This window comes from Gopherus flavomarginatus, chromosome 12, assembly GCF_025201925.1.
Source record: "Gopherus flavomarginatus isolate rGopFla2 chromosome 12, rGopFla2.mat.asm, whole genome shotgun sequence".
NCBI lineage: Eukaryota > Metazoa > Chordata > Testudines > Testudinidae > Gopherus > Gopherus flavomarginatus.
The window spans coordinates 35,860,726-35,871,709 of NC_066628.1; the positions used below are offsets into that span (position 1 = coordinate 35,860,726).

At 42.9% G+C, this 10,984-nt stretch overlaps 3 protein-coding genes across 7 annotated transcripts in view; 2 read left to right on the plus strand and 1 right to left on the minus strand.

The window, feature by feature from the left end:
- MXRA7 (matrix remodeling associated 7) overlaps nt 1–10,984 on the plus strand; it is an 836,957-nt gene that overhangs the window by 749,114 nt on the left and 76,859 nt on the right. The gene's annotated exons all lie outside the window — the stretch shown is intronic.
- Nucleotides 1,212–4,830, plus strand: SRSF2 (serine and arginine rich splicing factor 2). 4 transcript variants are annotated; one of them, XR_007768738.1, is made up of 4 exons: nt 1,212–1,927; nt 2,345–2,655; nt 2,964–3,067; nt 3,769–4,830. XR_007768738.1 is itself a non-coding variant. In XM_050919456.1 (3 exons), the coding sequence occupies exons 1-2, from the start codon at nt 1,566–1,568 to the stop codon at nt 2,646–2,648; spliced, it is 666 nt and encodes a 221-aa protein (XP_050775413.1). In that variant the 5' UTR covers nt 1,214–1,565; the 3' UTR covers nt 2,649–2,655; nt 3,769–4,830. The 4 variants fall into 4 exon arrangements, 1 of the variants encoding a protein (XP_050775413.1); XR_007768736.1 differs by lacking the exon at nt 2,964–3,067 and having other exon boundaries at nt 1,214–1,927; nt 3,769–3,881; nt 4,399–4,830; XR_007768737.1 differs by having other exon boundaries at nt 2,345–3,067.
- On the minus strand, nt 5,872–10,707 carry METTL23 (methyltransferase like 23). Of its 2 annotated transcripts, XM_050919430.1 has the most exons (5): nt 10,473–10,707; nt 9,347–9,451; nt 8,107–8,344; nt 6,612–6,696; nt 5,872–6,349 (listed from the first exon to the last, which is right to left on the minus strand). In XM_050919430.1, exons 1-5 carry the CDS (start codon nt 10,674–10,676, stop codon nt 6,181–6,183), a joined length of 801 nt encoding a protein of 266 aa, XP_050775387.1. In that variant the 5' UTR covers nt 10,677–10,707; the 3' UTR covers nt 5,872–6,180. The 2 variants fall into 2 exon arrangements, with proteins under 2 accessions (XP_050775387.1, XP_050775388.1); XM_050919431.1 differs by lacking the exon at nt 10,473–10,707 and having other exon boundaries at nt 9,364–9,435.

Consider the following 10,984-nt stretch of genomic DNA (forward strand, 5'->3'; position numbering starts at 1 on the left):
GAGCTTTCATGTGGCAATCCAAGCAAAGTGGCAGGATGTATTTGGGAGAGAGTGCTACTTTCATAAACTGCCTCCAGCACTTTGGCAGGAGGAAGGGGTGGCACTTCCACGGGACACCCCAGCATAATTGCAGGGAGTGTGTGTTTCATGGGAGAAAGAAAGGGAAGGAGTTTCACACAATGCCCTGACATGACACTTGCAGCACATGGCAGCTTGACATAAGGCTTCATGCTGGCCTTACAATAGCAGAGCAGGTATGCATGGCTGTTCTGAGGCCTTCAGATTGTATCCCACAACCCTCCCCCCCCCCGTGGATTTGGGAGGGAGGTTTAAAATGACACCTTTTGCACCTAGGGCGGCATGAATGCAGGGTGGAAAGGAAGTGCCTACATGTAGTGCCTTCACCTGGCATTGGCTGCACTATGGCAGGGCGAGTAGGGGGCTTCATGCACTGACCCCATATTGTGGTAATGCTTGTGGGGGGAGGGAGAAATGGGACTTTAATGGGGACTGACCAGCACAACAGCAACGTGTGGGTGTGCCTCTGAGGAGCACAGGACCATGGTTCCCATCCCACATGAGGGGTGACCACGGGCCTACAGGTGCATGGTGGGAAGGGAAAGTACCCTCCCCATTATCGCTGAAGTGAGAGGTTCCTAACTGATCAGCCCACCATACAAGTGAATGGCGCGTGTCCAGCTTGTATCTAACTTTGTTACAGCTCCCTCCCGCCTCTGCCTATGTTTCTGGCCCTGTCACTCACACATGACAGTCTGGCTCGCACCTTCCCTCCCCCTCACACCCACCAGCCCTTTCTGCTGATCGTCCGCCATTTTGACTCGGTTCTTTTCGCAACAGCTCCCCGGTGCTTCGCCACAGGAGGCTCCTCCCAGAAATTTCACGTTGTTCGGGTTTTTTTCTCCTTTCCCAAAGGGACGAAGATTTACCCTCAATCTTTGTCCCGATTTTCGGGCCACATTTCGTTCAAAATTTCCCCGCCTCAGCCGATCCCTTCCGGGGTCACTGCCCGGCCGCCCCAACCGCCACTTTCTAGGATCGCGGAAATATTTCTTGAGAGGCGGACTCGCCACGGATGTTTCACGGCCGCTTCTATAAAACGAGCGAAGGGGTGAAAAAAATGAACTGAAAATGTTGGTTACGGAGAGAGCTCGGCGGTCTCGCGCGCGCGGGTCCGCTTCGCTTCCGGGTCAGAAGCGGCCATTTTGTGGCGTTAAGTAGGAGGGTGCGGGCTCCACTTCGCTCATTTGCTAGTAGCAGCGGTGAGAGGTCGGTGGTAGCTGCGCTGCATTTGCCCTTCCCCCTTCTCGGCCTCCAGTCCCCGGGCTTGGGTGCCCCTCTGTCGCCTCTCCGGAGCCTGCGAATCTTCTGCGGTCTCATTCCACGGCCTGGAGCTTCCATTTTTCTGGCCTAAAGGTCGGGGCCCGCTTCGGCGTCTGTTCCCTGGCTTGAGGGTCCTCCCAGGCCAAATCCGCTACCGACTCTCCTGATCTGTTCGCCAGCTTTCTCTCCTCAGTCCCGCCGCCCCTCGGGGGCCTCTGCCCGCCATGAGCTACGGGCGCCCCCCGCCTGATGTGGAGGGCATGACTTCCCTGAAGGTGGATAACTTGACCTACCGCACGTCTCCAGACACGCTGAGACGGGTCTTTGAGAAGTACGGGCGGGTGGGGGACGTCTACATCCCCCGGGACCGCTACACCAAGGAGAGCCGCGGCTTCGCCTTCGTCCGCTTCCACGACAAGCGCGATGCTGAGGATGCGATGGACGCCATGGACGGCGCAGTGCTGGACGGCCGGGAGCTGCGCGTGCAGATGGCCCGCTACGGGAGGCCTCCGGACTCACATCACAGCCGCCGGGGGCCGCCGCCGCGCCGATACGGAGGTGGTGGCTATGGACGCCGCAGCCGCAGGTAAGAGCCCGGCAAGCCAGGAGTGTTAGGTGGGGGGAGGGGCAGAAGGCTGCTTTCCTAGGGCTATGGAGGACTTGGGAGGCTCAGGACTGAGGGTAGGAACCATGGGTTTGAGGGGCAGCGGCGGTACAGCCTGGGGGAGCCACTGGCCCCAACGTGACGCAATGGAGGAGGGTGTTTCCTGGCTGGGAAGGCAGGATCGGCGCGAAAACGCAGCCTTACAGAACCACGTGGTGTCCATGGCTGCGGGGAGTGTTCGGGGGTGGATGGTAGGCTCAGGCCGCTTCCTCGGAATAATAACGCCTTGTAACCGCCGCGTGTACGGGGGGCGGGGAAGAGACCTGTTCCACTTCCACCCTGACTGGCCCAGCGCATCACGTCTTTTTCACGTCTAATCGAGTGATTTTAACATTCTAGCCCCAGAAGACGCCGCCGTAGTCGATCCAGGAGCAGGAGCCGCTCTAGGTCCCGCAGTCGATCCCGCTACAGTCGGTCCAAGTCCAGATCTCGCACACGGTCCCGATCTCGCTCCACCTCTAAATCTAGGTCTGCCAGGAGATCCAAATCCAAGTCGTCATCCGTCTCCAGATCCCGATCCAGGTCGAGGTCCAGATCCAGGTCTAGAAGCCCCCCACCAGTCTCAAAGAGGGAATCTAAATCCAGATCCAGGTCTAAGAGCCCCCCTAAATCTCCCGAAGAGGAAGGAGCTGTATCCTCTTAGGAAAATGGTAATGTAGTTGGAACTCTATGCAATTTGCATGTTACTTCATAATAGCCCTTAAGTGGGGTGTATCGGGATAGTTCTTACGATATTAACAACCTGAATCAAGTGACTGGTAATGGGAGACACTATTACCTTTTTGTGCAGACTTTTCAGTTATTCGGCTAAGGAAATAATTTTTTGCAGAGGACATTTTTGTTTTGTTGAGAGATTAATGGTTTGGTTTTAATGAAATATTGTATGAGACGCAACCTATTAATGAAAATGACTATTTCTTGCTGTTTTTATCCAACATCTGCATTTTCCCCTTTAAAGCTGCGGTCTCCTGTTTGCTAAAAGAATATTGGCCAGTATTGCAGATTTTAACTGATTTGGCTGATCCTCCAGGGACCAGTTTCTGTGGGCGTGTATTGGAGCAGGTTTGTCTTTAAAAGTTAAAGATACACTATCCTTTTATAATGGAACATCAGTTCAGTGGTCATTGTACTGACTGGAGGTAAAAAAAAAGTTCTTATAGAAGTGGCAAATGCAATGCAATAAAAATGGAAACTAGTTTTTCCTCAAATGAACTTTAGAGACTTCTAAGGATATACTGGGTGGGGAAAGGATAGTGTGTCTTTAACCCCTCAAACTGTTTGGTCCTGTTTTTAAAATGGAAATGGGCCTAAGATAGTTGTACGGTTAAATATTTGTATGTTAAAATTAGTGATACTGTCTCAGATTGTATTGAATGCCAGTTGGAAGATAAAATTAAGTCTCTAAGTATTACACAAAATATTCATTTCTATAACTTCTTATATGGGCTGAATTCAAGTTAAGTGTATGATTTACAGCCTGATGCTTGCTCTTCACTAACCGGAGTTTAAACTAATGTGATTATTAAAGGCTTTTTCACTATCATCTTTGAATTTCAAATTTGGCCTTTGAATTAGAGGTGATGTGGTGACAAAGGGGGGAGGTGAAGCACTATACATAATCCTTAATAAATAATCCATAATAAAACTTAATTAAATTAGGCAAGGCCAGTTGAATCACAACCAGAAGCATACTTGAAGTCATCCACGTAATTGGGAAAGTGCATGGTGGAAATGTGGCTGAACTGTTCTCTCTTCAAACCTAGATGCATCAGATAAATGAGAAACCTACATAAAGAAGGCCTCTAGGGGGAAAAGGTCCTATGAATCTTCAGTCCATTGGAGAGACCCCAGGCACAAGCAACCAGCTGTTGAAAAGGTTATTTTGTAACATTTTTGTCTAACTTTTTACTTGTTTAAGTTGAGCCTCAAATGGCAGACTTTACATTTTATGTGCCATTTTGTTGCTGTTATTCAAATTTCTTGTAATTTAGTGAAGTGAACGACTACCGATTTCACTATTGGCTTGGATATTTGAGGTAAATTTTTCATTTTTGTTTATATAGTGCTGGCTTTTGTTTGACTTTTTAAAAAAAAACAAAACTGGTGGTAACTTAATTTGTTGCCTCAAGTTTCATGTTGCGGAAACATGCAGCCATTACATGCTGAGTAACTGACTGTCAAGGAAGTGTTCTCAATTTGCCTTCATTCCTTAAATAAAATTCTGCAAAACTTCTTCAGATGTAAACTTCTTGTAAATGCTATTTACTTTGAATTTAAATAGTATTGTCGATTTCCAAATTTGTATAAAACTTTTCAGGTGACAGTTGATTTTGAAAGGATTGTTTTATCAGACTCAATTCTAATCTCTTCTCTTATGTATTTTTGTGCACTAGGCGCAGTTGTGTAGCAGTTGAGTAATGCTGGTTAGCTGTTAAGGTGGCGTGTTGCAGTGCAGAGTGCTTGGCTGTTTCCTGTTTTCTCCTGATTGCTCCTGTGTAACGATGCCTTGTCGTGCAGAAACAAATGGCTGTCCAGTTAATTAAAATGCCTGACAACTGCACTTCCAGTCACCCGGGCCTTGCATAAAAATAATGGAGCATACAGTGAGCACATCTAGCTGATGATATACACACCTTATTTTTTTCCAGAATGGTAAATCTTACCATCTTTTATGAACTTGCATATAAGAAATGTAATGTTAAGAGCAAATGTTTCATTCCTTTGTAAGTACTGATTGGTGTATCTTTTGCTTATGACATTATGTACTATAACCACTGTCCCTGTAGTTACTATTAAACATTTTTCTTGGTGTTAAGTTTTCTCAATCTAATGTCTGAGTCAGCATTTATTTTTAGCTTATAAAGATCTCAGCAATTGTATTGTGAATGTTTATTTTCTTTTCAGTAACTTATTACTGTCTATTGCTTTTAAATTGTATCAACAAGGAGTAGCTGTTTAAATACTAAGTTTAGTATATCATCTTAGTAACCAACGTTTCTTTTTGAACAATACAAACCTTAAATATTGACGGTTTAGGCAAGGTGCCAAGTGGCAGACCTGGTTGCTTGAAGTCCTGTTTGTTAAAGAACAAGTAATGAACAATAGTATTTGTTGGATTTGCCTTTGTGCCAGCTTAAAAGTGAAGGTAGCTAATCTTGTGAGAAGTAATGGTAGTATTTTTGAGCTAGACAGCAATGGAATTGTAATTGTAACCTGCAAACACTACATAGAAAACCATCTGTTTATCAAAATACTGCCTCAGTGCACTTCTAATTGAAAGTCTTGATTACCTAATCTTCAGACTTAACAGGGATATGAGTATGAGGGCTTGTCTAAACTTTTAAAGTTAATGCAGTCTTGAAAGTGCTTATTCTAAATAGAAACAAGGTGCACTTGTTCCAGAACAAATGTCAACAATGGAAGTAACTGCCCTAAAAAATTATCTAATACTAAGATGTCTGTAAAGTAAATTGTGAGCCACTAAACTAGAACTTTGTTCCAGGAAAATCGTACTATTCATATAATTACATCTTACTAAATACAGAAAGGGTGACTGCATAAAATGAACATTGTTCAGACCCTTAAATTGTTAATTCACTGTTTAGCTCTTAAGCTGGAAAACAGGTAAGAAATAGTAACTTTTATGTAACAGTCAAGTCCCTAACTTGAACTTTGAAGAATACCACAACCTGGCCATTATAAATAGTCAGCATGGTAAGCTAGAGTATGTAGACATGAATGTTTTGCCAGAATTTCAGTTTTTCTCCTATACCTGTGATGCAATTAAAGTACATGTAAAAATCCTCTTAATTTTTTATTCTCTAGGTGTGAACACAACTTTTTAGAAGAAAGTCATAACCAAACACTTACTTTCAACAGATCTTATTTATGTGATGCAAGATAAGATGAAATAATTCTGTTTAAAATTGTACTAATATACCTGCTTTCACAAGAATTACACTAAAGCCATTAGGGGTATGATAAATGACTTTAGCATGGGTCTGTAGAGGAAATGCATACTGTTTTGTGGTAACAAATGCTTCCATCTCTTGATCAAGTGGCATTAATTTTCCCCAGACAAATAAACAGCATTTCCATCCAAAACTTGCTTGAAGTGGTGTGCAGTCAGTTTTCTGAGGTACTTTCTTGAATTAGAACTAGCAACTGGCAGAAATTTAAGTGTAGCTCACTCTTGCTAGTGAAATGATCATCATTTCAATGGTATGCCTTCCTGGGAGAGGAGAGGAAGCCAACTGTTCCTTGTCAGCATTAAAAGACCGTAAGGGAGCATGGACATTCTTCAACTTCCATTTGTACAGCAAAGCTTCAATAGACCAGTCAGAACTGAAAGAAAGAAATGTCAGATGGACTGTTTTGCTACAAGTTCAGTGCTTGTTGTCATTAAACTGCATGAACAAGCACAGTAACTATAGAAGAGTGACTGACAAACTTAAAATACAAAAAGCTTAACTGCACAGCTATCCATGTGTTTGTCTTATTCTGTTAACTGGTTTAAGGCCTTGTTTGTCAAAACTCTGCTCTTTGCATCTGTTGACTTTGGAGCCTTAAGACAAAATCCAAACAAGTTAGTTTCTTCTGAAATTACCTTCGGACCTGATATGTAGTCCAGAACTGAGCAGCTGGGTTCCTTTTCATCAAGAAGTACACTGTAGTTATGACATCTTCAAAATCTGCATATAGATTTTAAATAAACAATTTGAGGTATGTGCATGCCAAAATATGCCTTGGCAAATAATGGACTAATGATTAGAATTACTTCAAAAAGCTACAATTGTTTAAGACCATGTTTAGAGCATAGTTCTTCAGTAAGCCTTAGGACAACTGTTGTATTGCTCTTACTTTAAAGTTAACCATTAACTTTCAGTATTTTCATCTCAATATTTTGTTTGCCTTTTTGACCATGTCTGTTGTAATAATTCATCTATCTTCATACCTATAAAGATGAGTTTTATTCCTACAGAACTACTAAAGTCAAACACCCAGAAATGACTTTCTTCAATATGCATTCATTTGCAGTTGATAAGGAAATGTTTTCTTAATACCCGTCACAATTTTGTTTCCCTCTGAAATCCCATTGCCTACTTAACAACTTTTGTCACTAGCTTTAGTGATTTTTTGTTTCCCTAGCAAGAAAATAAGTGTCAAAGTGACCAGTGCCAAATCAAGTAACTTTCACAGCAAATTATTGGTGACTTTTCTCTGAGCATCACTATCTATAATCAGTCATTCACAAGTAGTTCAGTGTTAACAAACTCCATTTCAGGCTCATTACATTCTGTTGCACACCATGTCAATGTCATTGTCTCAATTGAACATGTCAGCAGAATAAATCATATTCCAGGGCTGCTTGAAAGGTGGGATGAGACAGGGCCATGTGCCCCAGTGGGGCAGTATGCCTCCAGGAATGAAGCCTTTACTCCTTGATCAAAGGGGGAGGTATTCTGCTTTCAGCTACCCTTTATTCCTTCCCCTAGCTTAGCTGCCCAGCTGTTTTCAGAAATTGAACCCTGGGGAGGTTGAGAAGAGGGGGGTCTGGCTTGTGGATTTCGATGAATAGCCTCTCCCTTTCACTAGCCTGTCTGCTCCAATCCAGGCTGGCAAGAAAGGGAGGTTTGGCTGCAGAGGGCTGCGGTTTCCTTCCCAATGAGCAGAAGGCACCCTCTGAGGATAACTGCACTACTGTTGTTGCTTCTGGTATGCAATAGTATATAGTAAGAAGAGCATGGAATGGATTTTTATTAACGCTATTGAGCTGCTTGTGAATGATTTTGTGACTCTGCCTGTGTGTGTGTGTGTGTGTATTAAGGGCTTGTCTATAGAGCACTGGGAGAGCGTTGCCCCTGTAGACTAGCCCTAAGCTGTCACTGAAGTCTGGAAATTTTGTTCGTTTACAGTTCGAACTCCTTTGGAGTCTTTAAAACAGCTACATCTACAAACTTTTCAGGGTGTGTCTAGTGACTTCCTGCTAGGTGGAGTTGGGGATACTTCCATGACTAAATTAAATACTACTATCACTTAATTTTTCACTTTCTCTAGCTTATTGTTACATACATTTTATTTGCTTAAGAGTAGTCACTAACCTTCTGGTTCAAAAAATACATCAGAGGCCAGAATAATGTCTACTTGAGGCAGAGAGAGCAGATTGGGAGATATTTGGCCCCATGTGAGTCCTATGATGTGTACCCCTAGAAGGTTATTTATCCGACAGCTTCGTTCACAGTTCTTCAAGCACTGAGGCAGCTCTTCAGTGTCTGACAGTATCACTCTGGCCCCACATTTAGCAGCTACTATACCAGGTAGGCTCATGCCTGCTCCAATCTAAACAAAATAAGACAGACTTTAATCTCATTCATAACTTATATTTAATGCAAAGGATAACTGAAGGATGGGGGAATATATTCTGTATCTCGTCTCAAGGTGTTTAATGATATCATTCTTTAGTTGAATTCATAGTAGCTTTAAAACTACATGTTCACCTCCGAACTGCCCTTGCTCAAGAGAATAAGACATTTGTATTTGATCTGTAGCAGCAGTGGTACACCATAGATACAAGTTTAAGAATGTCATGAAGCTTACTTGTTTCTGTTCTTGTAAATATAGTGAAGTGGATGGAATCTTACATGCTTAAACATGTTATTTACAAAGATAAATCCTGCAGTTCATAAATGAGCAAAACTTATATTTAATAGGAATCCCCTTTAATGGCTGCTCCTAACTGCTGCTTCCATGAATCAGCCTGCAAAAATATCTGCTTTAATTATGGTTTTACTGTATCACTCCTTTGAGTATTTAGGCATTTTTCTAATGTTTGACCAAAAGAACATGCAAACTGTTTCACGAATCTTCAACCACAAACAAGTTACCACAGTAATTTTTGACATAAATTGGATCAGAGGTTAGACCATTTTAAGACATATGGACAGAACAGAAAATAAATGCCAAAAGGCAGATCATGAAGTAGGATCATCTAGAATTATATTAATACTGAAGCAGAAATAGGAAAAAAGCATCAGAGAGGTAGCCGTGTTAGTCTGGATCTGTAAAAGCAGCAAAGAGTCCTATGGCACCTTATAGACTAACAGACGTATTGGAGCATGAGCTTTCGCGGGTGAATACCCACTTCGTTGGATCATCCAACAAAGTGGGTATTCACCCAGGAAAGCTCATGCTCCAATACGTCTGTTGACTTTTGCTGCTTCTAAATAAAAAAAGAAATCAAAACTAAAACTGATTGAGAGTTAAGACACAGTAACCATGAGCCTACTCATTTTTTTTAAAGGTAAGTTTGTATGATCAAAAATCTTTCGAGACTACATTTACCTCCAAAATTCTCTTGCCAGGTAGTATTCTTCTGTGAAACCATAGGTACTGAGCAAGAACCACAGCACAGGGCCAAACATACATGCCATATTGGGAATCCAGGACCTGAAACAATAAGTCCCTTCTGTGATCTTTGGCAGCACCACAAAACACTTCGAAAGAGGCAGAAAAATCTTTAGTAAAAGGCTAAAGATTTATATGATCTGAAGATGCATTAGTGCTTTTTTACTCTAGTTCTGCTTTGGTCACTCATTTTGAGCCTGATCCTGAGCTATCCCTACTTCAATTGACCTACTGTTATTTTCTGCTCATATGTAATTCAAACACAGTGTACATCCCTACAATTAAGTAAGCTATTTCCCACATGGCTACAGCGTTCCCACTTGATTAGCAAAGACTCTTGCCTCACCCTCCTGGTTAACTTTTCTAGACTAGTAAAGATTTAAGCATGCAGTCTTGTGCTTTACCAGTGCACATTTGAAATACATCAAGCAATGACACTTCTATCATCTTGTTTTGGGATATTATTCCACATTCTAATAGTCTGGTTCTGGAATTTTCACTCAGCTAAGTAGTCCTATTCCAGTAAAAGAGCATAGCTAGGCACACAGTAAGGAATCTAGGATCAAAGGGAATCTGTTAAAATTTTTAATCTGACATTTAGCCTACACTTGCTTTTTCTTGATTTCATCCCATTTTTCCTTGGTGAAAGATCTCTCCTGCCATCTTTACTCAGGCAAAACTCCTTTTAAAGTCAATTTGTGCCTAGATATGGTGATTCAGTGCATTTTAGACCCAATTATCTGTCTATATCAGTTCTTCACAATTTAAAAATGAAGGCCCTTTGTGTCTACACACTCAAATGAGTTTATCAATGATTCCAAGTATCCCAGGGGTAGCTATGTTAGTCTGTATACACAAAAACCATGAGGAGTCCGGTGGCACCTTAAAGAAATCCAGGTAAAGAATGCAAAGATCTAAGTCTTTTTGTTATATATATAAAAATTCTGCCTCTTTTCCATCCCCACATGGCTCAGCGTTCCTGGCCCCTGCGCCCCGATCAGGGGAGGAAGGAAATCAGGCTTCACAACGAACTGAAGGGGTACAAGTGTAAATGTATCAGCACCTCAGGAATCAGCACCACCAGCTCTGGCTTCAGCTCTTCTCTTTCTTGCTCGTCCTGCTCTTCTGCAAACCTGTACTCCTTGACACTGAACCGTGGACCCTCGTCGCACATTGGAACCACTTCTCTAGCCAGGCGGCCGCTGCTGCTCCAATAATGCACGTACCACTTCTCCTCTGCTGACTTCACCCGTGAGCTGACTGACATCAAAACAGACCAATCACAGGCAAGAACGTTTAAGGCAGCGTCTTGTCAAGGTCCAACCATCGTTAGCTGGCTGAGAGGGTCTGAGACCCGGGAAGATAAAATGGCAAAAAGGTCCACCCACTTCCTTCCCTTAATCACCTCCCCCAGTGGCCTGGTTCCTCCCCAGCAGCAGCGTACATGTTCTAAGTCTGCTGCTGCGGCGCAATTCTGCAGTTAGGGTGACCAACAGCAAGTGTGACAAATTGGGATTTTGGGGGGAGGTAGAGTTGCTCATATAAGACAAGACCCCTAATATTGGGATGATCCCG

Excerpts from the sequence above, each read along its gene's own strand:
- SRSF2 (XM_050919456.1), top strand. The coding sequence starts at position 1,566 with ATGAGCTACGGGCGCCCCCCGCCTGATGTGGAGGGCATGACTTCCCTG. Across the intron at positions 1,928-2,344 it reads TATGGACGCCGCAGCCGCAG|CCCCAGAAGACGCCGCCGTA; the intron begins GTAAGAGCCCGG and ends TTAACATTCTAG.
- METTL23 (XM_050919430.1), bottom strand. The coding sequence starts at position 10,676 with ATGTCAGTCAGCTCACGGGTGAAGTCAGCAGAGGAGAAGTGGTACGTG. Across the intron at positions 8,345-9,346 it reads CTGGCAAGAGAATTTTGGAG|ATTGGAGCAGGCATGAGCCT; the intron begins GTAAATGTAGTC and ends TATTTTGTTTAG. Across the intron at positions 6,697-8,106 it reads TGTATTTTTTGAACCAGAAG|ATTTTGAAGATGTCATAACT; the intron begins GTTAGTGACTAC and ends ATCTATATGCAG.